The sequence below is a fragment of the Moschus berezovskii genome, chromosome 26 (assembly GCF_049115385.1).
Source record: "Moschus berezovskii isolate FMDL1 chromosome 26, NW_MosBer_1.0, whole genome shotgun sequence".
NCBI lineage: Eukaryota > Metazoa > Chordata > Mammalia > Artiodactyla > Moschidae > Moschus > Moschus berezovskii.
This window is the reverse complement of record NC_142485.1, coordinates 38119075-38144331: the sequence shown is the minus strand read 5'-3', so window position 1 is coordinate 38144331 and position 25257 is coordinate 38119075. Positions and strand designations below refer to the sequence as shown.

The 25257-nt window shown below is 40.3% G+C and overlaps 1 protein-coding gene across 4 annotated transcripts in view; it reads left to right on the top strand.

Moving 5' to 3' along the window:
- The first annotated feature begins 1682 nt into the window (after nt 1-1682).
- WDR17 (WD repeat domain 17) overlaps nt 1683-25257 on the top strand; it is a 73505-nt gene continuing 49930 nt past the window's right edge. For 2 of the 4 annotated variants that reach the window (XM_055416344.2, XM_055416342.2), the window contains exons 1-2: nt 1683-1792; nt 19340-19461. In XM_055416344.2, coding sequence (XP_055272319.2) covers nt 19396-19461 — 66 coding nt within the window. In that variant the 5' untranslated portion in view covers nt 1683-1792; nt 19340-19395. Of the gene's footprint in view, nt 1793-16041; nt 16166-19339; nt 19462-25257 lie in introns of those variants that run through there. The other 2 variants (XM_088832614.1, XM_055416343.2) reach the window with 2 other exon arrangements.

Sequence of the window (25257 nt, the reverse complement as noted above, 5' to 3'; positions counted from 1 at the left end):
ATATCTTTACATATCTACCTTCACCTTCTCCAGAGAATGCAAGCAAGCCAAAATTAGTTAAATCAATCATGCATTTACCCATTTTGGTTTTGGCCATGCCGTTCCTGCTGCACAGTATGTTCAGTCCTTTTTTCCAACAGGTAAAATCTATTTGGTTCTTAAATTCCTGTCCAAAATATCACTTATTAAAAGTTTCTCTGAAAACAATGAAAAAAAACTTTCTCCTTCCCTCATCTGAAATAATCTCACATAACTTTTACATAACCCTATTTTAGGACTTAACACATCAAATATACTTAGGCACTGTCCTCTATTTTCTCTGGCAGAGTATGTGCTTAATTATTTATTTATCCATCCATCGAGCCAACATTTATTGAAGATCTGCTATTTGCTAGAATGAGGGGAACAGACCTGTAAGAACTGATTCTAGCTTTTAAAAAGCTTGTCTATGTGGACAGGTAACTTTTAAGACAATTTTAATTTGCAAAATAGATTGTTAAGTGCCGTGGTAGGTAATAGCCTATGCAGAATACTTTGGAAGAAAAAAGTCTATGGCATAAGAGGGTCAGGATTAAGTCTAGGGAATGAATGTCCCTGGTTGGTTGGTTGGAGTAAACCATTAATTTATTAACTATTCAGAGTCTGGCATATAGTGAAAGCTCAGTAAGTATTATTAAACACACTTCCTTCCAAGTATCTGAAGGCTTATTTTCTTCTGTGTGTTTGATAAAGGCCATTGGCAATAAAGAGATTTCAGAGATATGAAGAAGGAAATGTGAATGACAGTTCCATTTCTATTCAACCAGATTCCACTAGGAAAATGTCAGTTTGCACACTTTGAGGGGAGACAAATTAATTACACACAAACCCACTAAGATTGACAAATAGCTTTCATAGGGGTACTGCACTAGAGCTTCTTGAGCCCAATCAGACAATAACGAAGTGCCCAAGAGACAGTATTCTCTATTCACATTCCAGGTGATGGGTTCAACTCACAGCCTCTGAAGGAGGCTCAGCTCAAGGAAGCCCAGCTTCCTCAAGGAGGTGAGGGGACTTATTCACGGCATATTTGACTCATTTTCCTAGAAGGTGAAGGATCCATATGTATTATGTGAAGACTCTATGTGTGTCAGGAGAAGGCAATGGCACCCCACTCCAGTACTCCTGCCTGGAAAATCCCAAGAACGGAGGAGCCTGGTAGGCTGCAGTCCACGGGGTCGCTAAGAGTCGGACACGACTGAGCGACTTCACTTTCACTTTTCACTTTCATGCATTTGGAGAAGGAAATGGCAACCCGCTCCAGTGTTCTTGCCTGGAGAATCCCAGGGGCAGGGGAGCCTGGTGGGCTGCCGTCTATGGGGTCGCACAGAGTCGGACGCGACTGAAGCGACTTTGCAGCAGCAGCAGCAGCTATGGGTGTTAGGTGGCGAGAACGCCGGTGGCTCACTGCTTCTTCCCCGCTTTCAGCCTCACCACAAACTCCGGGACTCCAGTCTTCAGAGCAGACGCTGGGTTGCCAGGTAACCATCTCCAGGAGCCTGGTCTCCGGGCGTCAGCAGCCCCCGCCGCGCCTCCGGCCCTCCAATCAGCGGCCGGCGTGCGGGTCACGTGGGGCCCGCGGCGCCCGCCTCCCGGCCCTCGGAGCCCGCCCCGCCCTCGGGAGGGGCGCGCCCGAGGGCGGGGCGCGGCGGGGCGCGGCGGGGCGGGTCGCGGGCGCCGCGCTCGCGCAGCCGCCGGGTGGGCTTCGGCACCTTGCGCGGTCCGCCGCCTCCGTGGTCGCCGCCTCCGCCAGGTAAGCAGCGGCGGGCCGCAGGGCGCGGGACCCGGGGGGGCGCGGGCTGCAAGGGAGCGGCCGGCGGGCGCGGGGCCGTGCTCGCGTCCTGCGGGCTTCGCGCGCTGATGCCCCGGGAGTGGGCGCCGCACGCCTGGTGACTACGCGGTGCCGCGGCGACCAGCCGTGAATCCCCTGAACAGCCCCTGGAGTGTCACCTACCACCCTGGCTAGGCTCGTTGTCTCGATTTCACGCTTTAAGCTGGTTCGGCCTGTGTGCGTCTAGCTCTAGATGGGAACTCTCATTGCTGTGTCCGCGGGCACTTGTGTAAGCTCTTGAGGATGTCTTCATATACAGGTTGTACCAACAAGTCTTTGAGTTGGAAGGAAATGTGTTCCAGAAAATTAGCATTGAATGTCAGAGTCATAGGGTGTCTTAAGTAAATCATAAAATACAGTCTTTCCTGTTTTTCAGAAATTAACAAATTTCCGAAATTTTTTTTACTGTATTAAAAATATAGTTTATACGTATATTAACTTTTTCTTTACTATATTAATTAAGAGCAATATTTGAGTGAAGTTTAGTGATAACTTGGGTCATGTATCAAAAATAAATCACACATGTTTTGTAACTTTCATATACGCACATGTGTATATATACTTATTTATTTAAATGTCTCCAACAGTGGTTTAAAGAGAGAGATTACATTTCTAAGTCTGTCAGTGTCTGAGTCTTTCAGAAGTACCCTGAAGAAAAACTCATCATTCTTTTAAAATAATTATTATTGTACTTAAAACTTTTGTTATCTGCTAGTCACATAATAATTTTATATATCAGAAAGACAGATCAATTTAATTTAGAAAATAATGTTTTTAAATTCCTCTGCTCTCAGTAGATGGACTACTAGGGCTAAAGTGTTTTTGTTGTTTTCTGTACTCTACCTTGAAACCCTTAGCCTGGGTAAGGATGAGCCGCAGCAGTTTTTATATTAGTCAGAAAAGAGTAGGAGCAGTTTTATTTATTTATTTGTTTCTTTTGCCCAAATAGATACTAGAAGTCCAACATGAGTGATGAGATTGTCACTATTAGTAAAATAAGTGCAAATTCTCAAGTCTACCTGATTTTACTTGCCTAAATGCTATAGTCCACCTCATGCGACGAGTTGACTCACTGGGAAAGAGTCTGATGCTGGGAGGGATTGGGGGTGGGAGGAGACGGGGACGACAGAGAATGAGATGGCTGGATGGCATCACCGACTCGATGGACATGAGTTTGAGTGAACTCCGGGAGTTAGTGATGGACAGGGAGGCCTGGCGTGCTGTGATTCATGGGGTCGCAAAGAGTCGGACACGACTGAGCGACTGAACTGAACTGAAATGCTATAGTGAAGACGAAAATGAAATTCAGTTTCAAAAGATTCCCGTTTTTTCCCTATATTCCAGAATTTATTTGAAGTCAGACCTAATAAACAAGAAAGGTAACGGTTTACCAGATTGCTGAATAATATGTTTACTCAGCCATTCATGGCAATGATGTGTATACAAACATTGCTACTACTTTATGCAGTTCGTGAATTATCTCTGCTTATATTTTGTATATCTATTCCATTTAGCAGATTGGCATATTAAAGTGAAGTCATGTATGTTGTTTCTAGTGTTTCTTCAGGAACAGAGATCTTATTGAGAATATGTTAATCCATGGAAATCATATTAGGAGATCGAGACGGATTTCTTAATAAATTACTAACTGAAACGTATATTAGACTAAGAGTGGCTGGCATTTTTCAACATCCAAGACAGTGTGATCTATGACAGTCACATGGAGGTTATTCTCTCATTGTTAATGAGACTATTCCTTGGAGATTTATGAGCAAGAAGTTAGATACGGATACCTGGAGAGAATCTGAGAAATTCCTCAGAGAATTTACTCTGCAAAGAAACAAACCCTAAAGGAAAACCTTTCTCTTCCTTGAGGTTACTTAAATGTTCAAGAAGACCTTGTAACTTCAGTTATAAAAATTCGTAGAAAAATACAGTGATCAGCTTTGATCAATGCTATTGTATGGTGAAAGAAAAAAAAGTCCCTTCATGATTGACTTGAAAACTTTAAAGGATTCTTATGGTAAAACATGGGCTGTTGCATGAGGAGACAATATTCAGGCGGTTGTTACTTGATCTCAGTAACTAGAGAAAGAAAACTTGAAATAGGCTAAACTTTGTAAACAACAAAAAAATGCATCCTGAAGTTGGAGCCTCAGGTGGCACGTGAATCTAGATGTCACATTGTCAGCTACTTGAGTGAGATAATTTTTTTAGAAAGTAATGATAAAGTCTTGTTTTCTATTACTTTACATGTACTAACAACATTGATTTTAGTAGCCTAAAATCTCCTAAAGCACTGGAATTCTGTATTGTAATTTAAGAAATATATATGTCACAGAAGGCAATGGCACCCCACTCCAGTACTGTTGCCTGGAAAATCCCATGGACCATGGACAGAGAACGGAGAAGGCAATGGCAAGCCACTCCAGTATTCTTGCCTAGAAAATCCCATGGATGGAGGAGCCTGGTAGGCTGCAGTCCGTGGGGTCGCTAAGGGTTGGACACAACTGAGCAACTTCACTTTCACTTTTCACTTTCCACTTTCACACGTTGGAGAAGAAAATGGCAACCCACTCCAGTGTTCTTGCCTGGAGAATCCCAGGGAAGGGGAAGCCTGGTGGGCTTCTGTCTATGGGGTCACACAGAGTCGGACACGACTGAAGTGACTTAGCAGCAGCATGGACAGAGGAGCCTGGTAGGCTGCAGTCCACCAGGTTGCTAAGTGTCGGACACGACCCGACTGAGCAACTTCACTTTCACTTTTCACTTTCATGCATTGAGAAGGAAATGGCAACGCACTCCAGTGTTCTTGCCTGGAGAATCCCAGGGACAGGGGAGCCTGGTGGGCTGCCGCCTATGGGGTCGCACAGAGTTGGACGCTACTGAAGCTATTTAGCAGCAGCAGCAGCAGAAACAGGAATACAAATCTTACATGATAAGATCATAGGAGATAATTCATCGGTGTTATTTGCTGTTAAAGGGATAAATGATAATTGTCATGTTCAGAAAGGCTCTTATCAAAAGATGCAAGAAATATCTTTCCATGCTTTGATGAGGATGCTACAACATTCAGAATTTGGTTTCTAAATTTGAATGCCCAGACATGGATAACTTATAAAATAGGTCTTAAATAATTTTCCTTATGCCCAGTTTCTTGTTTTCTCCCAAAAAGTTTAAGCTGTGAGCATGGGCCAGTATCCCATACAGACTCACTTGTAATTACATTTAATAAGTTCAGTTTCATATCTCATACACACAAAACTTGCTTTCAAATTGGAAAGTAGAAAATAGCTCTATTATTGAGCACTCATGTTTGATGTACTGTTGGAAAAACTTCATTTTCCAGTATCATATCTGCACATGGAGTCCTGAAAAATTGAATAGTTGGTTAAGAAGTTGTTGTTTAGATGCTAAGTTGTGCCCGACTCTTTGCAAACCTATGGACTGTAGCCGGCCAGGCTCCTCTGTCCATGGGATTTTCCAGGCAAGAATACTGGAGTGGATTGTTATTTCCTTCTTCAAGGGATCTTCCCAACCCAGGGATCGAACCTGGATCTGTTGTGTCTCCTACTTGGCGGGCGGATTCTTTACCACTGAGCCACCTGGAAAGCCCCTTAATAAGGAGTAGGCAATACTTAATTTTGACCCATTAAGATAAAACATTTTGCGTAAGTCTTAATGAAAGGAGTTAGACAAATTTTATTTTTAAGATAAACATGGTATCAGGTTTAGAGGAGTCATTTCCAAATGTACGCTAGAAGCTTTCTTAGAGACCAGTCAAATTAGCACCATTATTTTGTAGATGAGGTCACTCAGCACATAATTTTTAAGTTGCTCAAAACTGGGGAAATTTTGAGGGGGAGCTGGTCTACCATCTCAGGCTCTAACACTCAGCCCTGTGCTGCTCTCCAGGGGTGTAAAAATATGTCACCAACTTCATTTTCTCTTTTATTTCAAGTATTTCAAAAGTTTGACTAAGATTTAGATCATTTTTGTACTTTTAAATGATTATTGTACATAATGAACAAATTATATGTGTTTGGTCTCCTCATATAGAAAGTTTGCTTAAAATATTAGTTAAAAAGTGTTTTCCCCTAATCTGTAGAATTTTTTGATCTAATTGTTAATGATATAAGTTTTTCTGCAAAGTGTTCTGTGACTGGGGAGGGGTCCAGTTGTCTTATAAATTCCTTATCCTAGTGTATCCCAGTGAGATTTGAGTGTACATAGCCATCACATCCACAATTGAATGATAGAAATAAGAAGCTTCTGGAAGTTGTATCTGAAACCTGGATTATGTTTATCATTGGGTGAGATTTTGAAGTTGGATGCATTTATTTTCTAGACTTTCTGTCCCTTTGGTATCAGAGGCCGTCTAGATTAATCGTTGATACTGGGCATGTACTTTAGACCGGCAGTAGCAGCATCTTCTGGGAATGTGTCAGAAATGCACATTTCCAGGCTACGGCCCTATTAAGTCAGATATCTGAGAGAGCCCCTGGAATCAGTGTTCGCAGGAGTCTTAAGTGATTCTCATGCAAGTAGCACTTGAGAAGTATCATAGAAGGTACATCGTGCCCTTGGACCTGACCTCCTCTGGGGCTGGTAGTGTTCACAGTGACTCCACTGTTAAAACTTTCCTTGAACTACTAATGAACTCATTCCTGAAAATACAGTTGTGCATATGTTTCATAAACATCTGTTTTTCAATAGCAGCTTTCAGAACATAATATCTCACTTTCATCACTAATGACATCAGTTTATCTTTGTGGGGAACCAGTCCATTCTAAAGGAGATCTATCCTGGGTGTTCATTCGAAGGACTGATGCTAAAGCTGAAACTCCAATACTTTGGCCACCTCATGCAACGAGTTGACTCACTGGAAAAGAGTCTGATGCTGGGAGGGATTGGGGGTGGAAGGAGACGGGGACGACGGAAAATGAGATGGATGGATGGCATCACCGACTCGATGGACATGAGTCTGAGTGAACTGCGGGAGTTGGTGATGGACAGGGAGGCCTGGCGTGCTGTGATTCATGGGGTCGCAAAGAGTCTGACGCGACTGAGCGACTGAACTGAACTGAATGTCGGCTAAGAGTATAGTTTTTGACAGGTGGCCTATTGACTGAATTAGCAGCCTGTCTCATGTATGTATCAGCCCTGCCTGAGCTGATACAGCTCTTCACTTCTTAAATGTTAGGATTTATTTCTGGCCTCCTATATGGGGTCGTGGAGAGTTGGACACGACTGAGCGACTGAACTGAACTGAAGATAAATGTAAGGATGCATATATTAAAAATGCAGTTTTGGATTTAGTGACTCTGTGAGTGATTTCTTTTCATCTTAAAGCTTGAAAGCTTTTAATCCATTTGATTTCCTTTGATGGTTTTTCTCAATACATGCCAAAAATAAATTTTAATACCTTTGACCAGAACATAAAAATGTCAGTGTAACTGACTGTTTCTGCCAAATGAGTACCCTGATTTTCACAGACAGATAAGCGTAAAGGCCCACCCTACTTAAAGTAGGGTTACAAAGCAGATTAACTAGAATGGGGACAGGAATCCTCAGGTTTACAGAGCAATTCCTGCCATAGCTTCTTAGATCTTCCTTCATGAGGAATGAGCGTGTCTATAGAAATATTTTTGCCATGCCCTATTTCCCGGTGGTGCAGTGGTAAAGAATCTGCTTGCCAGTGCAGAAGATGTAGGAGACAAGGGTTCAATCCCTGGGTTGGGAAGATCTCCTGGAGAAGGAAATGGCAACCTGCACTAATACTCTTGGCTGAAGAATTCCATGGACAGAGGAGCCTGGCAGGCTACAGTCAGTGGGGTTGCAAAGAGTTAGACGTGACTTAACACACACACACATTATAAAAATAATCCTGTATCTTTTTATGATGAATATTTACATGTTTACTTTCATAACGTCTCTTTCAGTGAAATGTTTACCTCTTCTTGGTTTATGGGTGAAAATATTTCACTCCTCTATTTCTCTTTGGCTGAGCTTCTCAAAATGGTTAATTAAAAGTATATAAATGACCCTTGTTCAAGAAAAGTGGATTACGCCTTTGATCAAGTTAAAACTCATTTCTTCACTGCAGCTCAAGAAGTTCTGTAATCCTTGAAGCAACCTAGAAAATCTAATTTCATTCATAATCATTCACTTTGGTGGTTAAATGTAGGAAAATATAAAAATATATATCTGGATGGACGATAGATTAAGTATATAGATGGATGATGAAGTAACTGCATTCATGTTGCCACATCTCTGAGTCAGTGTCTCGGTCTTACATGTAATTCTGTGTTTGGCTGATCAAATGGGAATTCATAGTGGTGTACGTGGTCATTCTGTGAGTCCAAACCACAACAACCATCATGGCCTTGTTCTTTTCTATTTGCCATCTAATCCAGGATTTTAACGTAGGTTAATACTGTACTTGTGACCTATTTTATCATCTAAGCTTTTAAGAACATCAGGATTTGACATATGTTGGCAATGCTTAGATATAATGTGCTTGCCCTGCCAAGCACATGAAAGGTAACTTTAGGAATGATTGAAATTGAAGAGATTAATCTTGGTCAGTAGAAGATAGCAGCGGCAATTTATCTGCTAAATATCTTTCCTGTTGTTGAACTGAGCAAGTAGTTCTCAGGCTGTACTGTGGTATATACCTTATCTGGGAATGATGCTAAAAAAGTGGGTTTCCAGACTCCATCCTAAGATTCTGATCTACTAGCTTTAGAGTGTGATCCAGGAACCTGCATTTTTAGCAAGTTTTTCAGTTGTGATGCAAAAGACCTGAGAACCACACTTCAAGTTGCGCCTATTTAGAGATCTTTAAAATTATATTTATCCTTGATAATCTGTGGGTGTACCTATCAGTGAGAATAGTGGTCATTTAGAATTATGTATACTAGACATAGGAAGATCTCAAGTTGGTGGGTTAATGGCTGCTTGAAAAAAAGAAACCTTCCAGTTTTTTGGGTTTTTTTGGTTACAATTTCCAAATGTTTTCTAATGAGCACAGATTGACTATCAGTGTTCATTAGAATTCTTTGCATAACTCTGAGCATACAGTGTATTTAGATTTTAAAAACTAATTTTGAATATGTTTTTAGGGCTTTTATATTAATATAGCCAATAGATTTCTATTTAAAAAATTACAAAATTCTGAAGAGGACAAAGAAGAGTTCAAGAAAACTACCTTGAATTTCTGCATAGTGGTCTATCTGTGACCCTGACTTTTGAATTCATATTTTTATATATTTTGATTGACTCTTTGGACTCTTTCTCAAGCCTGCCAGGAACGCTCTTGTCTCAGAGTCTCTGCTTTTGCTGCTTTCCCAGCAGAGACGTTCATATTCTGTCTTCTCTTCTCTTTAGATCTTGCTCAGCATTACTGCAGTGGGACCTCCCTTGCGCCAGCTTTTAGAAGTTTATGGTGTCAGCTCATCTCCAGAACCTGTCTTGCTCTTTCCCTGCGTTCTTTTTCTCCGAGCCACAAACTGCCTTGTAATAGTCACCGTTTACTTATTTGTCTTGCTCATTCTGATTTCTTTCTGAAGAACATCAACTATGGAAGGGCAGGATTCATACCTGCTTTGCAGGGTCCGCTCTCTTCTGTGCCTGCCTGGCACCTACTTGGTGCTCAATACATGTTTGTGGAATGAGTGGGTGGGCTGAAAAATTATAATTAAATTTTAAGAAATGTAAATAAGTCCAAGGACTAATACATTTCCTACTAATCAGTTCAGGTCAGTCGCTAAGGCGTGTCCAGCTCTTTGCAACCCCATGAACCGCAGCACGCCAGGCCTCCCTGTCCATCACCAACTCCCGGAGTCCACCCACACCCATGTCCATTGAGTTGGTGATGCCATCCAGCCATCTCATTCTCTGTCTTCCCCTTCTCCTCCTGCCCTCAATCTTTTCCAGTGAGTCAGCTGTTCCCATGAGGTGGCCAAAGTTTTGGAGTTTCAGCTTCAATATCAGACCTTCCAGTGAACACCCAGGACAGATCTCTAGAATGGACTGGTTGGATCTCCTTTCAGTCCAAGGGACTCTCAAGAGTCTTCTCCAGCACCACAGTTCAAAAGCATCAATTCTTCGGTGCTCAGCTTTCTTTATAGTCCAACTCTCACATCCATACATGACTATTGGAAAAACCATAGCCTTGACTAGACGGACCTTTGTTGGCAAAGTAATGTCTCTGCTTTTTAATATGCTGTCTAGGTTGGTCATAACTTTTCTTCCAAGGAGTAAGCATCTTTTAATTTCGTGGCTGCAGTCACCTTCTTTAGTGATTTTGGAGCCCAGAAAAAAGAGTCAGCCACTGTTTCCCCATCTATTTGCCATGAAATAATGGGATGGGACCAGATGCCATGATCTTAGTTTTCTGAATATTGATCTTTAAGCCAACATTTTCCCTCTCCTCTTTCACTTTCAAGAGGCTCTTTAGTTCTTCTTCACTTTCTGCCATAAGGGTGGTGTCATCTGCATATCTGAGGTTATTGATGTTTCTCCCAGCAGTCTTGATCCCAGCTTGTGCTTTATCCAGCCCAGCATTCCTCATGATGTACTCTGCATATTCCTACTATGAAATAGTCAGTTTTTAACCTCGTGATGTGTATTCTTTTATTTTTAATGTGTATGTTAGTATATAGATTTATAAGTATATGTAGATATAAATTGTATACATTTTCCAGCCAAAATTGCTTAATTGGCATTCATTCAAATTCATTAGGAAACATAGGTTATTTTTTCTACAAGGGAACAGTCAGATGAATCTAGAAGATAAGGTATTTTGTAGGACAACTCGCAGATGCTCTTCAGCAAGTTCACATCATGATAGCAAGCACTGCTCTAGATGAATAAACCATAACTTAATAGCAGGATTGAATGCGTGGACCTGTATTGGATTCTGATTTCAACAAAGCAGTTATATAGAGGGCATCTGGCGGGTAGTTGGGGGTAAAGATGGTAGATGGACTGGTTATTACAAGTTGCTGTGTGTGTCGCTCTCCCAGGGTGGTAAGCTTCTTGGAACAGTTGTCTGTTTTTTTTTCTCTTTTCTGTTTCTTGTTCATCTGTCATTAGCGCCTAGCCGTTATATTTATGCACTAAATATTTTCTGAAATGAATGGAATAAAATGATGCAGCAGATATACCTGGATAAATACATTTTTCACTAAATAATGAGATGGTGGTGGTTTAGTCACTAAGTCGTGTCCGACTCTTGTGACCCCATGGACTGTAACCTGCCAGGCTCCTCTCTCCATGGGATTTTCCAGGCAAGAATACTGGAGTGGTTTGCCATTTCCTTCTCCAAAATAATGAGGTAGGTGCATATGCAAATAATGTGTTGGGTGAGGTAAAATAGGAATAATTTAATATGCTCTGCTCTGTAGATCCAATAGTCTTGACTGGGAAATCCCATGGATGGAGGAGCCTAGTAGGCTACAGTCCATGGGGTCACTAAGAGTCAGACACAACTGAGCAACTTCACTTTCACTTTTCACTTTCATGCATTGGAGAAGAAAATGGCAACCCATTCCAGTGTTTTTGCCTGGAGAATCCCAGGGACAGAGGAGCCTGGTGGGCTGCCGTCTATGGGTTCACACAGAGTCAGACACGACTGATGCGACTTAGCAGCAGCAGCAGCTCTGTAGATAATAATGACTGAATTTTAGTAATAATGTCTGCCTGTAGGGGTGAAAACATGATAGTTAATTATATTTAAAGACAAGGAATTATGAAGGTTATAACTAATTGACATTATTGACTACCTAGTTCTGCTTTCTAAAATAAGATTTGAAATTATGTAGTCTAAAAGCCTGCCTGAGGTTTGGTTGCATGTAACAGAAATGTAAAATAATAATGGCTCAAACAAACAAATAAACGACAAAGGTTGGAGGTAGAAAGTCCAGCAAGTTTCCAGGGATCTTGGCTTCTTCGAAAACCTCCCTTTTTAACCATCTTTTAAGGACACGACTGAGCGACTGAACTGAACTGAACTGAAGGGTCCACTCTACACCCTTGTAATCCTCTCTGCCCTCAGCCTTCATCTCCACATTCCAGGCAAGAGGTGAAGTGTGAGCTTAAAGAATGGCAGCCTTTGCTAATGTAAAGGAAAACAGTCCTGGTGGTTTTTGTTTTCAAGTATTTGCGCAAATACAATGTTCAGTAATACACTTTCTTCTTTTTTTTATTTTTTGTTTTGTATTGGAGTATAGCCAATTAACAATATTGTGATAGTTTCAGATGAACACAGAAGGGACTCAGCCATACATATGCATGTATCCATTCTCCACAAACTCCCCTCCCATCCAGGCTGCCCCATAATGTTGAGCAGAATTTCCTGTGCTGTGCAGTTGATCCTTGTTGGTTATCCGTTTTAAATACAGCAGTGAATACACTTTCTTTCTAAGATTATTTTCTCTAATGCTAGCCACATCTGTGTTTTACCACATGTTTTCTGGGGACATTTAGAATTCACTGACTTTCAGTTCAGTTCAGTTCAGTCGCTCAGTCGTGTCCGACTCTCCGCGACCCCATGAATCACAGCACGCCAGGCCTCCCTGTCCGTCACCAACCCCCGGAGTTCACTCAAACTCATGTCCACAGAGTCGGTGATGCCATCCAGCCATCTCATTCTCCGTCGTCCCCTTCTCCTCCCGCCCCCAACCTTTCCCAGCATCAGAGTCTTTTCCAGTGAGTCAACTCGTCGCATGAGGTGGCCAAAGTATTGCAGTTTCAGCTTTAGCATCAGTCCCTCCAATGAACATCCAGGGTTGATCTCCTTTAGAATGGACTGGTTGGATCTCCTTGCAGTATAAGGGACTCTCAAGAGTCTTCTCCAACACCACAGTTCAAAAGCATCGATTCTTCGGCGATCAGCCTTCTTCACAGTCCAACTCTCACATCCATACATGACCATGGGAAAAACCATTGCCTTGACGGTCCTATGAAATAGCAAAAACAGGTGATTTTTATACAAGGAAATGTACCACTGGCTAAAAATACAGATATTTTGAAGAGTTTATTATACTCTTTCTGCTGCATTCACTTTCTTTAAAAAAAGAACTCTAAAATGTTTTTCTTTGAATTTGTTGTGTTTATGTATCTTAGAAATACAGTGCATTTAAGAAACTAGTCAAAATAGATTTTCTTAGAAAATCAAGTAACAGTTAACTTGGAACTCCATTGTACAGTTTAAAACTAAACATGTGCTGGATATTTTAGACTTATTAAATTACCCTAGTGCGAGTCATTTTTAATTTTTAGACTAGGTCAGTTTGGAAATTCGATTTAGGAATTTTGGTTAAATTTTCAGGAGATGAAGATTCAATAATGCATTAAAAAAATTTATTGACTATGATGACTGTGATTCATAACATGATCTCTAGATTAAATCTGAGAGAATCTTTACAGTATTAAATTTTCTAATCCATTACCATCTTATACCTCTGTTCCTTTGTTTAAGATTTTTACATTTAACGTATGAGAGTGATTCCTCTGTAATTTCCTTTTTATAAAGTCTTCAGATTTTTGGCGGGATATAAAGAATTAATGTGACTCCTTTTTATTATACTCTTAGTGAATTTATGTAAAATTTCTTCTTTAAATATTTGTAAAAATTCACCAGTGAAATCTCCTGGACCTGGGAGGTTGTCTGTGGAAAAGTTTTAAATTTAGACTCATATTCACATTCGGTCTATTTAGGTTTTCTCATTCTTTCATCAACTTTGGTAACTTTATTTATCCAGGTTATCTTGAAACTATATTGTGATTATTTTAAGATTTTTTTGTTGTTGTTCTTACGCATTAAAAACATAGTGTGACCCAAGCTAAAGAGACAGATTATTAGATGGTCCTTTTGTTACTAGTGATTAGAGTCATGGATAACTGAAGGCTGTTGTCAGCCATATTGATTTGTTGTTGTTCAAGGGTGACGTTTCAAATTGTTTTTCATTTCAGTTCATTTCAGTCACTCAGTCGTGTCCAACTCTTTGCAACCCCATGAACTGCAGCCCACCAGGCCTCCCTGTCCATCACCAACTTCTGGAGTCTACCCAAACCTATGTCCATTGAGTCAGTGATACCATCCAACCATCTCATCCTCTGTCGTCCCCGTCTCCTCCTGCCCTCAGTCTTTCCCAGCATCAGGGTCTTCTCCAATGAGTCAGCTCTTTGCATCAGGTGGCCAAAGTATTGGAGTTTCAGCTTCAACATCAGTCCTTCCAATGAACACAGAGGACCGATCTCCTTTAGGATGGACTGGTTGGATCTCCTTGCAGTCCAAGGGCCTCTCAGGAGTCTTCTCCAACACCATAGTTCAAAAGCATCAATCCTTCAGTGCTCAGCTTTCTTTATAGACCAACTCTCACATCCATACATGACCACTGGAAAAACCGTAGCCTTGACTAGATGGACCTTTGTTGACAAAGTGATGTCTCTGCTTTTTAATATGCTGTCTCAGTTCAGTTCAGTTCAGTCGCTCAGTCGTGTCCGACTCTTTGCGACCCCATGAGTCACAGCACGCCAGGCCTCCCTGTCCATCACCAATTCCTGGAGTTCACTCGAACTCATGTCCATCGAGTCGGTGATGCCATCCAGCCATCTCATTCTCTGTCGTCCCCGTCTCCTCCCACCCTCAATCCCTCCCAGCATCAGAGTCTTTTCCAGTGAGTCAACTCATCACATGAGGTTTCACTCTTGCCATCTCCTGTTTGATCACTTCCAATCTGCCTTGATTCATGGACCTAACATTCCAGGTTCCTATGCAATATTGCTCTTTACAGCATCGGACCTTGCTTCTATCACCAGTCACATCTACAACTGGGTATTGGTTTTGCTTTGGCTTCATCCCTTCATTCTTTCTGGAGTTATTTCTCCACTGATCTCCAGTAGCATACTGGGCACCTAAAGACCTGGGGAATTCCTCATTCAGTAATCTATCATTTTGCCTTTTGATACTGTTCATGGGGTTCTCAAGGCAAGTATACTGAAGTGGTTTGCCATTCCCTTCTCCAGTGGACCACATTCTGTCAGACCTCTCTACCATGACCCACCCATCCTGGGTGGCCCCACACGGCATGGCTTAGTTTCACTGAGTGAGACAGGGCTGTGGTCCATGTGATCAGATCAACCGGTTTTCTGTGATTATGGTTTCAGTGTGTCTGCCCTCTGATGCCCCCTCCCAATACTTACCGTCTTATTTGGGTTTCTCTTACCTTGGTCATGGGATATCTCTTCACAGCTGCAGCAAAGCGCAGCCTCTGCACCTTACCTTGGACAAGGGGTATCTCCTCAAGGCTTCCCCTCCAGACCCTGAACATGGAGTAGCTCCTCTCGGCCCTCCTGCACCCGTGCAGCCACCGCCTCTTGGATGTGGGGTAGCTCCTCTCGGCCGCTGCCCCTGACCTCGGGCGTGGGGTAGCTCCTCTCTGCCATGCTTCTGCACGTGGTCAGTTGCGCCTTGCGTCTGCACCGCCGGAGCCAGCATCTCGCATCTGCGCCGCCAGACTAGGTTGGTCATAACTTGCCTTCCAAGGAGTAAGCGTCTTTTAATTTCATGGCTGCAATCACCATCTGCAGTAATTTTGGAGCCCAGAAAAATAAAGTCAGCCACTGTTTCCACTGTTTCCCCATCTATTTGCCAAAAAGTGATGGGACCAGATGCCATGATCTTAGTTTTCTGAATGTTGAGCTTTAAGCCAACTTTTTTCACTCTCCTCTTTCACTTTCATCAAGAGGCCCTTTAGTAGTTCTTCACTTTCTGCCATAAGGGTGGTGTCATCTGCCTATCGGAGGTTATTGGTATTTCTACTGGCAGTCTTGATTCCAGCTTGTGCTTCTTCCAGCCCAGCGTTCCTCATGATGTACTCTGCATATAAGTTAAATAAGCAGGGTGACAATATACAGACTTGACGTACTCCTTTTCCTATTTGGAAGCAGTCTGTTGTTCCATGTCCAGTTCTAACTGTTGCTTCCTGACCTGCATACAGGTTTCTCAAGAGGCAGGTCAGGAGGTCTGGGATTCCCATATCTTTCAGAATTTTCCACAGTTTATTGTGATCCACACAGTCAAAGGCTTTGGCATAGTCAATGAAGCAGTAATAGATGTTTTTCTCAAACTCTCTTGCTTTTTCAGTGATCCATCGGATGTTGGCAATTTGATCTCTGGTTCCTCTGCCTTTTCTAAAACCAGCTTGAACATCTGGAAGTTCATGGTTCACATATTGCTGAAGCCTGGCTTGGAGAATTTTGAGCATTTCTTTACTAGCTTGTGAGGTGAGTGTACATGTGCGGTAGTTTGAGCATTCTTTGGCATTCCCTTTCTTTGGGATTGGAATGAAAACTGACCTTTTCCAGTCCTGTGGCCACTGCTGAGTTTTCCAAATTTGCTGGCATATTGTGTGCAGCACTTTCACGGCATCAGCTTTTAGGATTTGAAATAGCTCAACTGGAATTCCATCACCTCCACTAGCTTTGTTTGTAGTGATGCTTCCTAAGGCCCACTTGACTTCATACTCCAGGATGTCTGGGTGTAGGTGAGTGTGAATGATCACACCATCGTGATTATCTTGGTCGTGAAGATCTTTTTTGTACAATTCTTCTGTGTATTCTTGCCACTTCTTCTTTATATCTTCTACTTCTGTTAGGTCCATACCATTTCTGTCCTTTATTGAGCCCATCTTTGCATGAAATATTCCCTTGGTATCTCTAATTTTCTTGAAGAGATCTCTAGTCTTTCTCTTTCTATTGTTTTCCTCTATTTCTTTGCATTGATTACTGAGGAAGGCTTTCTTATCTCTCCTTGCTATTCTTTGGAACTCTGCATTCAAATGGGTGTATCTTTCCTTTTCTCCTTTGCTTTTCGCTTCTTTTCTTTTCACACCTTCTTCAGTTCGGTTCAATTCAATTCCGTTGCTCAGTCGTGTCCAACTCTTTGCGACCCCATGAATCACAGCACACCAGGCCTCTCTGTCCATCACCAACTCCTGGAGTTCACTCAAACTCATGTCCATCGAGTTGGTGATGCCATCCAGCCATCTCATTCTCTGTGGGTGTAGCTATTTAATATCTTGGAAGGTCTGGTCAAAGCATGAAATGCTGGGATGGGAGTTGTGTGTCTCTACAGATCTCTGTAAGCATTTAGGAGCTGGCTGGGAGAGATTGCTCAGGGAACACTCCCTTGGAATAGTGGGAATTAAGAACTCAGAGGATCTATTGTGGGCATGACATTAACAGGCATCCGCTGTGAACCAATCATGGCCAAGTCATCAGACTCTGTTGATTTTCCTTTGGACCCAAATACACATCCTTAATCTAGCCCATCTCATTCCCCTGCCCCTTGTTTTGTAGACTCTGGTCTTCACATATTTCTTATTTTGAGATTATTCCTGTGACAGCCTTCCTCACCTGCTTGTCCCTGATACTGCTTCTAAAACTACTAGTGAGTTAAAGAAATATTAGTGCATGTCTCTGAGAGAGACTTAACACATTATGAAATATAATGACTGGGGCCCATAATGGGGCAGAAAACTCCAGGGGGAAATAAAAAGATAAATGAAAATGTCCGAGTGATGGTAGAAAATATAGCCCAGTTACACGATACCTACCTACTTGTGGTTAAATTCATTTCCGTTTATTTTCCCCTCTTTAGTTTTGTTAGTACTAGAAAGCACTGCTGTGGATTTTTAGTGTATAATTTGTCTTTATTTAGATTATATACCTGACAGCAGAAATGTGCACTTTAGTGTAGCCGCAAATTTGCACATTAGCATAGTGAGCATAAAAGAAACACTGTGAGCATCCTAGGTATTCCCCCTCGTGGCTACTATCTGTCATGACTTCCTTTTCCCTGAAGAAAACTCTCTCATAACTTCTAACAGCGTAGATTCACTTTGCTTGTTTTTAAACTTGTATAAATAGAATCCTATGATATTTATGTGTGACTTTCAGTCAAATTACGTTATGTGGTTCATTCATTTCATTGTGTAGAGTTCATTTTAATTACAGTGCAGCACCCCTGTGTTTGATTATCCTGTGATTTTTCATCTCCATGGCTGGGGGAATCTGGTTTTCAAGGGAGGTCTGTGTGTCTCCCCTCCCGTGAGGCAGCCAGACGCTGCCTGGCACCTGCGGTGGGTGCTGTAAGAGACCGCTTTTGCTCCTCTAGTGAGGGATCTGGAAAATCCCAGGGATGGCGGAGCCTGGCGGGCTGCCGTCTATGGGGTCGCACAGAGTCAGACATGACTGAAGCGACTTAGCAGCAGCAGCAGCAGTGAGGGATCTGGGTTTGTCTTGGTTCAGGATGGGAGGCTGTGGCAGTCTCCTGCTCCCTGCCTCTGGCAGGGCACGGCTGGTGGCTTTTGCTTCTTCCTTCTCCCTGTTCTGGGGTCTGGGGAGGGGGCTTCTGTCCCTCCCCAGAGGCACATGAAGGTTGCGTTTACTCCCTCCTCTTCGTCCCTGGCGGTAGGGGTATGTGTCGCCTCTCTGCAGGGTTCCTAGCTGGAGGGCTGTGCTTCATTTGAGGGGAGGATTCAGAGACCCAGGCCGAGTTCCAGCCCGTCAGCGCCCAGCGGCCGAGTGCTTCCTTAGTGCCCTACCCGCTCGGGAGGATGTCTGACTTGCCCTCTCTTTCTCCTGAGCACCCCGTTGAGGCCTGAGGTGATCTTGCATGGGAGGGCAGCTCAGTTTCGTCAGGGACCTCCGGTTGCTCTGAACTGATTCTCTGTTCACGTCAACCTTGAAGACTTGAACGTCACAGTGTTACCCGATTCCTTGCTCCCCGCTGTGGGGCTTCACTCTCTTGCCCACGCCTGTCCCAGGTGAAGCTGTTAGTCTGTTTGGTCTCTCCAGCAGCTGGGCTCCTCACTCTTTGGAATTCCCTGGTGTGCTTTGCACCCTGTTAGGTGATGTGCTTAGCTTTTTGACACACTTGGGTGATTGGCAGTCAGCTAACTGGTTTTACTCTCAACGGTGCCAGCGGATGGAAATACAGCATCGGCCTTGTTATTGCACCCTTTTAACCTGAGGGCTTTAATCTAGTTTTGTATCCAGCTCCTGATGTTAAGAATGAAACACATTTTCTCTTTCTTGTTGTTTTGTGTTTTCTTCTGGATTCCTTACTTTTTAACTTGATTACTTTTAGAAATAGTTTACCTATTTCTTGCAAAAGTTAAATCCAAGATGTTTTTTAGAATGAAAACTGAAAGCCTAACAAAATATTTGACATAGCATTCGCTATTACTATATGGCATAATCATTATTTATTTCTTATTTGACTATAGGCTTGCATGTTCTGGTTTAGCATTATTTTTACAGATACTGTTATTTCTAAATTATTAAAGCTGTTGCAGCTGAAATGTGTTTGTACTTCTAGCTTCTTATGCTGAGCAACATTTCATGAGACAGAGTTTGGTAAACCCATTTGGTTGAAACGCATTGTTATTACTTTAGGTGCTGACTGCTCTGATGCTGGTTTCCAATTGCCTTGATTAAAGTAGAAACATTCTATGGCTTGGATGACTTACATTTCACATTGGTTTGAACAAGATGATTGGTATGAAGGACTACAAAGAGTAAGATACGTTTATGTTGTATTTATAATTTTTTCTGTGTTTTTTTTTTGCTTCTCATGCAGCTGTATTTCTATGTCATTTATATTGTGGACATTTTTGCACTGCAGTATTCTGAGGATAAATAAGATACTTATTTGATAGACTGAACAGCAGACGTAAGAAGATAATATGTAGGGATAGTCATCATTATATATTGAAGAAAGGTGTTTTTTTCTGTCCTTTTTTAGATGAATTCTTAATGTTTTCAGATTGTCTTTAGGCTTTAAAGATAAAATAGAATTCTTTCTAATGAGATTAATGGATGAAAATAGAAATAATTTAAAGAAAGTCTGTTTACTTAAGGAAAAACATTTCATGATAGAAATGTGCTAATACCATGTATTATACAAATATTGTAAAAGAAAATGGAAAAAATGTTCTGAAGAAGAGTGCCATGTTCCATTTGATAAATTTTTAGGCAATTAATTATGTTTCAAAGGGATTTGCATTGTTACTATGGCAACTTTTGTATAGCATAGCTATTCTGATCTATTATTGCAATGGCAGAAAACTGCCATTTTATTAGATACCTTATCAACATGGATTTAGTTTAGAATAATATAGGATTTCTCTTTGATTATGTTCACCTTTTAAATGAAAGATTCTTTGATTGTTTAAATGAAGGCAATTTGTGGATTTTACTTTTCATTCATGAGTGGAACAAAAGAGACAGAATATCCTCATGTAGTTTTACCAGCTTTTCCCCACTGTGGTTTGTGAGCAGTGTTAGCGCTCAATCATGTCCAGCTCTTTTGTGACCCCATGGACTGTAGCCCGCCAGGCTCCTCTGTGCATGGAATTCTCCAGGCAGGAATACTGGAGTGGGTTGCCATTTACTTCTCTAGTGGTTTGAGGGCATATATTACTAAAGATACGCAGTACTGACTGTTCCTTCCTCCGTACTTCTTCAGGGTGCTATCGTAATCACATCAATCAAAGATATTTTCTCAGTATTTTACGTCTTTTAATTTATCTTTTTAGTTGTAAATCCTCAGCAGTTTAAGCCTCTTGGGTTTTTTTTGTTGCAGATTTCTTTTTCAGCTGTGAAACACGCTGGTAAACATCTCTGGAGCCAGTAAATATCTAACTCTGGAGAATAATCCTCGTGTTGTGGATTCTGAAGCATTCTTCATAAGGGAGGCTGAGAATCAGTGGGTAGCCTACTATCCTGAATTCCAGCCTTACCCATAAATGATAGAAATGTCTCAACGTATGAGTTTAATAGCAGTATTTAACATGCACACACAGACATGTACACAGACTATAACTCTAGCATCCTTTTTTTGTGTTGTGTATTTTAAATGTAATAACAGTGCATTTTGGATGTTCAGACAGAAGGCTCTTTTTCAAATGTAGACTGTATATTCCTTTGTGGAAAAGAAAGGGGATGATAGTCTAATTGTGGGGGTTGGGGGGAGTGGCTGATTTAAAAAAAAAATTTTTTTTTTTTTACTAAAATTATGTGTTCCTTTATAGTGATTTTAAGGCAGCTCATGGGATTTTGTGAAGATCTGAAATCTTTCTCTCCACCATAACTCCTGTCTGCCCTTTAATACACTGTTGGCCTTTATTAGTGAATTTATTGTTCTGAGACATATTAAAAGAATAACCTGTTCTCATACATAGATGTAGTTCAACCCTAAAATTGCCATATCCTTTTCATGAGTTGGAGCTTTTCTTGGGTCAAGTTTTAATCTGTTCTTATACAGACTTAGGTGACAATGAAACATCTTATTATAAATAATGAAAATTGAAACATGATTATTTAATTTCTTCTAAAATTCCGCTGTATAATTTTTCAGATGATGTGTATGTGCATATATACCCTATATAATCAGCATTCAGGATGCCATATTTTTCCATAGTTGTTTTTTTAATGTTTACTGGAAAAGATAAGTTGGTTTTTAAGAAAAAAATTATAATTTAGAAATGAGTGAAAAATCACATACAAATATGAGTTTTATCTTAAGATCACTAAATTGGCCTTTATACTTTGATATAAAATATCAAAGATATTTATATATTTGATATAAAATATAGTTTTTTGATAGGAAATATATTTGATATAAATATATATTCAATGTCAAATATATATTTGGTATAAATATATTTAATATCAAATATAGAAATATATGACATAATATATATGTCAAAATATGTATGTCAAAATATATGTGATATAAATATATATTCGATGTCAAATGAATGTATTTGGTATAAATATATTTGATATAAGATCGCAAATATATTTGATTTGCTATATAAATTTGATATAATTAATATTCATAGCATATGCATATATTGCTACAAACATGGCGCATGTATATGAACTGGATTTTAACTTAGTTTTATAACTATTTTTGGCAGTGTTGTTACTCTAGCTAGATTTAAATTTCATGGTTATGTTATATTGTAATCTTGCTTGTGCAGAGATGAGCTTTATTGTTATACAAATCTAATTCAAGTATATTCTTATAACTTGTGTTTTTGCATTTTATACACTTACCCTTGACTGTAATTACAATGATGTGTCATGTGTTTCATACAAGATTGAAACAGAAAATAGAGTTTAGGTTGAAAAAATGAAAGTAGTGTTTCTGCAGTTCTGTAGCTGCCAGACTGCTGACATTGTCAGTTGCGTGTGAGGTGACAGGGCTCAGGCTTTCTTTCCAAATCCTTTGTAAACCTGCTTTATTCGGCGAACTGCATGGCTTAGTACTCCGTCTTTACAGTGTGTGTTTTGTCTCTGGGCCAAAAAGACGGTGTCTTCTGAAACAGCACATGTTTAGGATGGACATGGAAATACTTAGGTGGTTCACATAAAAATGAAACATATTCCTAAGTACAGATAAAAAGAGTACATAATATTTATCAAAAATATAAAATTACCTGTCACATACATTTGAAATATATTGGATTACCTATATGTGTGACATGTTTTGTAGGATTTATATTTAAAATATAAATGTGTGTTTTGAAATGGGCCTTCAACTGAATATTTTCTATTTTCAGTAATGCAGAATAACTAACTGTAACCTTTCATGCTGACCATAATATCAAAAGCTTCTGAACACTTTGTCTCTTCAGCAATTGTAGATATCACTTAATAAAAGTGAGATATATAGATATATATATATATAAAAACTGATACTTTTGAAAAATAGCAAAAAAGTTTCAAATACTAACAATTTACATAATTTAGATTTGTAGATGTGATAGTATTCATATCTTTAATGATGCATGATTTTTAATATCATTCAAAAACCCTAATTTTTTAAAGAAGCTGCCATTTTGTTTTTTCCTGTTTATTATTTTAATGGCTGGTTTGGAAAAGTTCTTCAACTCTGAATTCTAAAGGATTTAAGTTGTTGGACTATAATAATACTTGTAAAAGTTGCCTAGGAACGTACCACAGACCAAATTGTATAAAAATATTGAAATGTTTATATTACCAGAATTTAGGAACTAAAAAGAAATAAATCAAGATACATGATAAAGTAAAAATATATTAGCATGGATTTAGAAGTGATTTTTTTTTTTTAATAAAGAGCAGAAGGACTTAATCGTTTCTAGTTTGGCATGTGAGGAGCTCAGAAGTCCTCACTGTGGCCTAAAACAGAACAAAACAATGAAAACTGAAAAATCAACAGCTCCTTCTTAGATTCCTAAGAGATTTGAAGTCACCAGACCAACTGCTGCTCCTAAATTGAAGAGACCAGGCATATGTGCGCCAGAGCAGAAACCCACCTGCAGAAACCTCCGTGGGAACCAGAGTCAGAGTAGAGAATCTCAGTGGTAATTGGTGACTTGCTGGAGGCTCATGTATCAAGTCCCAGAGTTAAAGACTCTCAGGAGACCCAGTAATAAGGAGGCCTCCAGGCTTTTCTGAGTTTTGCCTCCAGGACCTTTTACTAGGTTTTTACAGTAAATATCAGAGAAAGAATCCTGCATGCTTCTGGCAAGGGGAGAGGAAAAGGAATTGTTTTGAAATATGTCAGAGCATCCTTCTTCTTAACAAGGCTGCTCTGTTTTACCAGAGCCTGATCTGCAGAGATTATATCTGCTCCCAACCTGTCTGGGAGAAGGGGAATAGCCAGCCCCTGCTAACCATCCTGTCCCACCTAGGGGAGGAAAATCTCCGAGAGTACTAGTGAAATTCCCATTCTACGGGCATGGGCTTATTGGAAGACAGAGAACTAGTTACAGTCATTGGACTACAGAATCATCTTAACATCACAACACTAAAAGACCTACTACTGGCCACAGTTCTTTTAAACAGTGACATCATGTTCTCCTGTCAACAAAAAATTACACGGCACACTAAAAAGCAAAAAAAAAAAAGTAGAGTTAAAGAGATTAACTAAGGATCAACACCAAAGTCAGATACATCAGGGATCCTCGTCTATGTCCAGCTGTTATAGTTGGAGACTTTAATACTGCTCTGTCAGAATAGAACAGATCTAGTAGACACAAAATTAGAGACATAGTTGAACTCAACAACACCTTCAAGCAACTGGATGTAATTTGATGTCTATCAGCTGCTTCATCTATCAACAGCAAATTACACATTCTTGTCAAACTTACATGGGGGATTGACGGAATAGACCATATTCTGGACCAAAATCACACCTTCACAAATTTAAAAGTATAGAAATAATAGTGTCTGCTCTGAGACAATGGAACTAAACTAGCTATCAGTAACAGAGAGCTGGAAAATCCCCAAGTACTTAGAGGTTAGACAACACTTTTCTAAATAACATAAGGATCAAAGAAGAACTCTCAAGAGAAATTAAAAATCATTTTGAACTAAGTGAAACTGAAAATACAACTTAATGGAATTTATGGGAGGCAGGAAAAGGAGTGCTTGGAGGGAAATTTATAGCATTGAAAGCATTTATTAGGAAAAAAGGAAGCTCCAAAATCAGTCATCTAAGCTGCTATCTTAGGAGGCTAGAAAAGGAAGAGCAAATTGAATCCAAAGTAAGCAGAATATGAGAAATAATTAGAGCAGAAAATAAAAGGGCAAGAGACTTGACACCTCACCGAAGATGATGTGCAAGCTTATGGAAACATGTCCAACATCACAGGTTATTAGGGAATTGCAGATTAAAGCAACAGTGAAATGCTGCTACATGCCTGTCAGACTGGCCCATCTAAACCACTGACAGCACCAACTTCAGTGAGAAGGTGAAGTAGCAGCAGCTCTCAATTTTGTCTGTTGGGAATGCAAAATGGTGCGGACAGTCTTAGCGTTTCTTTTCCAAATATAAACTCACAATTTGTTTACACACAAACCTTACATCCCAAGGATAAACTATAAAAGCTTAGTTAATTCACATGTAGTTGAAATAATGTATATTTTCAGTGAAAAGTAATATTGCTGTAACACTGTAAAAGGGAAAAAAGTGTGTATTTTTTTAATCAAGAATGCTTGGTGTCATTAGGGGAGGAAGAAACCAGATATTTGTAGCACTTTCTTATACTTGTAAGCACTCAAAATCCCAATTTTTTTATCATGCTAATTTTCACTGCAGATTATTTACTTTTTTGGGAAATGTATCACTAGTTCCACTCAGATAAGGGAATTTAATGGGGTAAAGAAAGAAAAAATTGGAGTGGAAAAAAGAGATCTTTTCAACAAGTGGAACTATGAGAGATATAAAGAAGAAACTAGTTTTTAAAATAAATGAAAGTTGACATAACTGACTCTGGGCTTGTTTACTGTAAAATCTTCTGCCCTGCCATATGAACGATGAA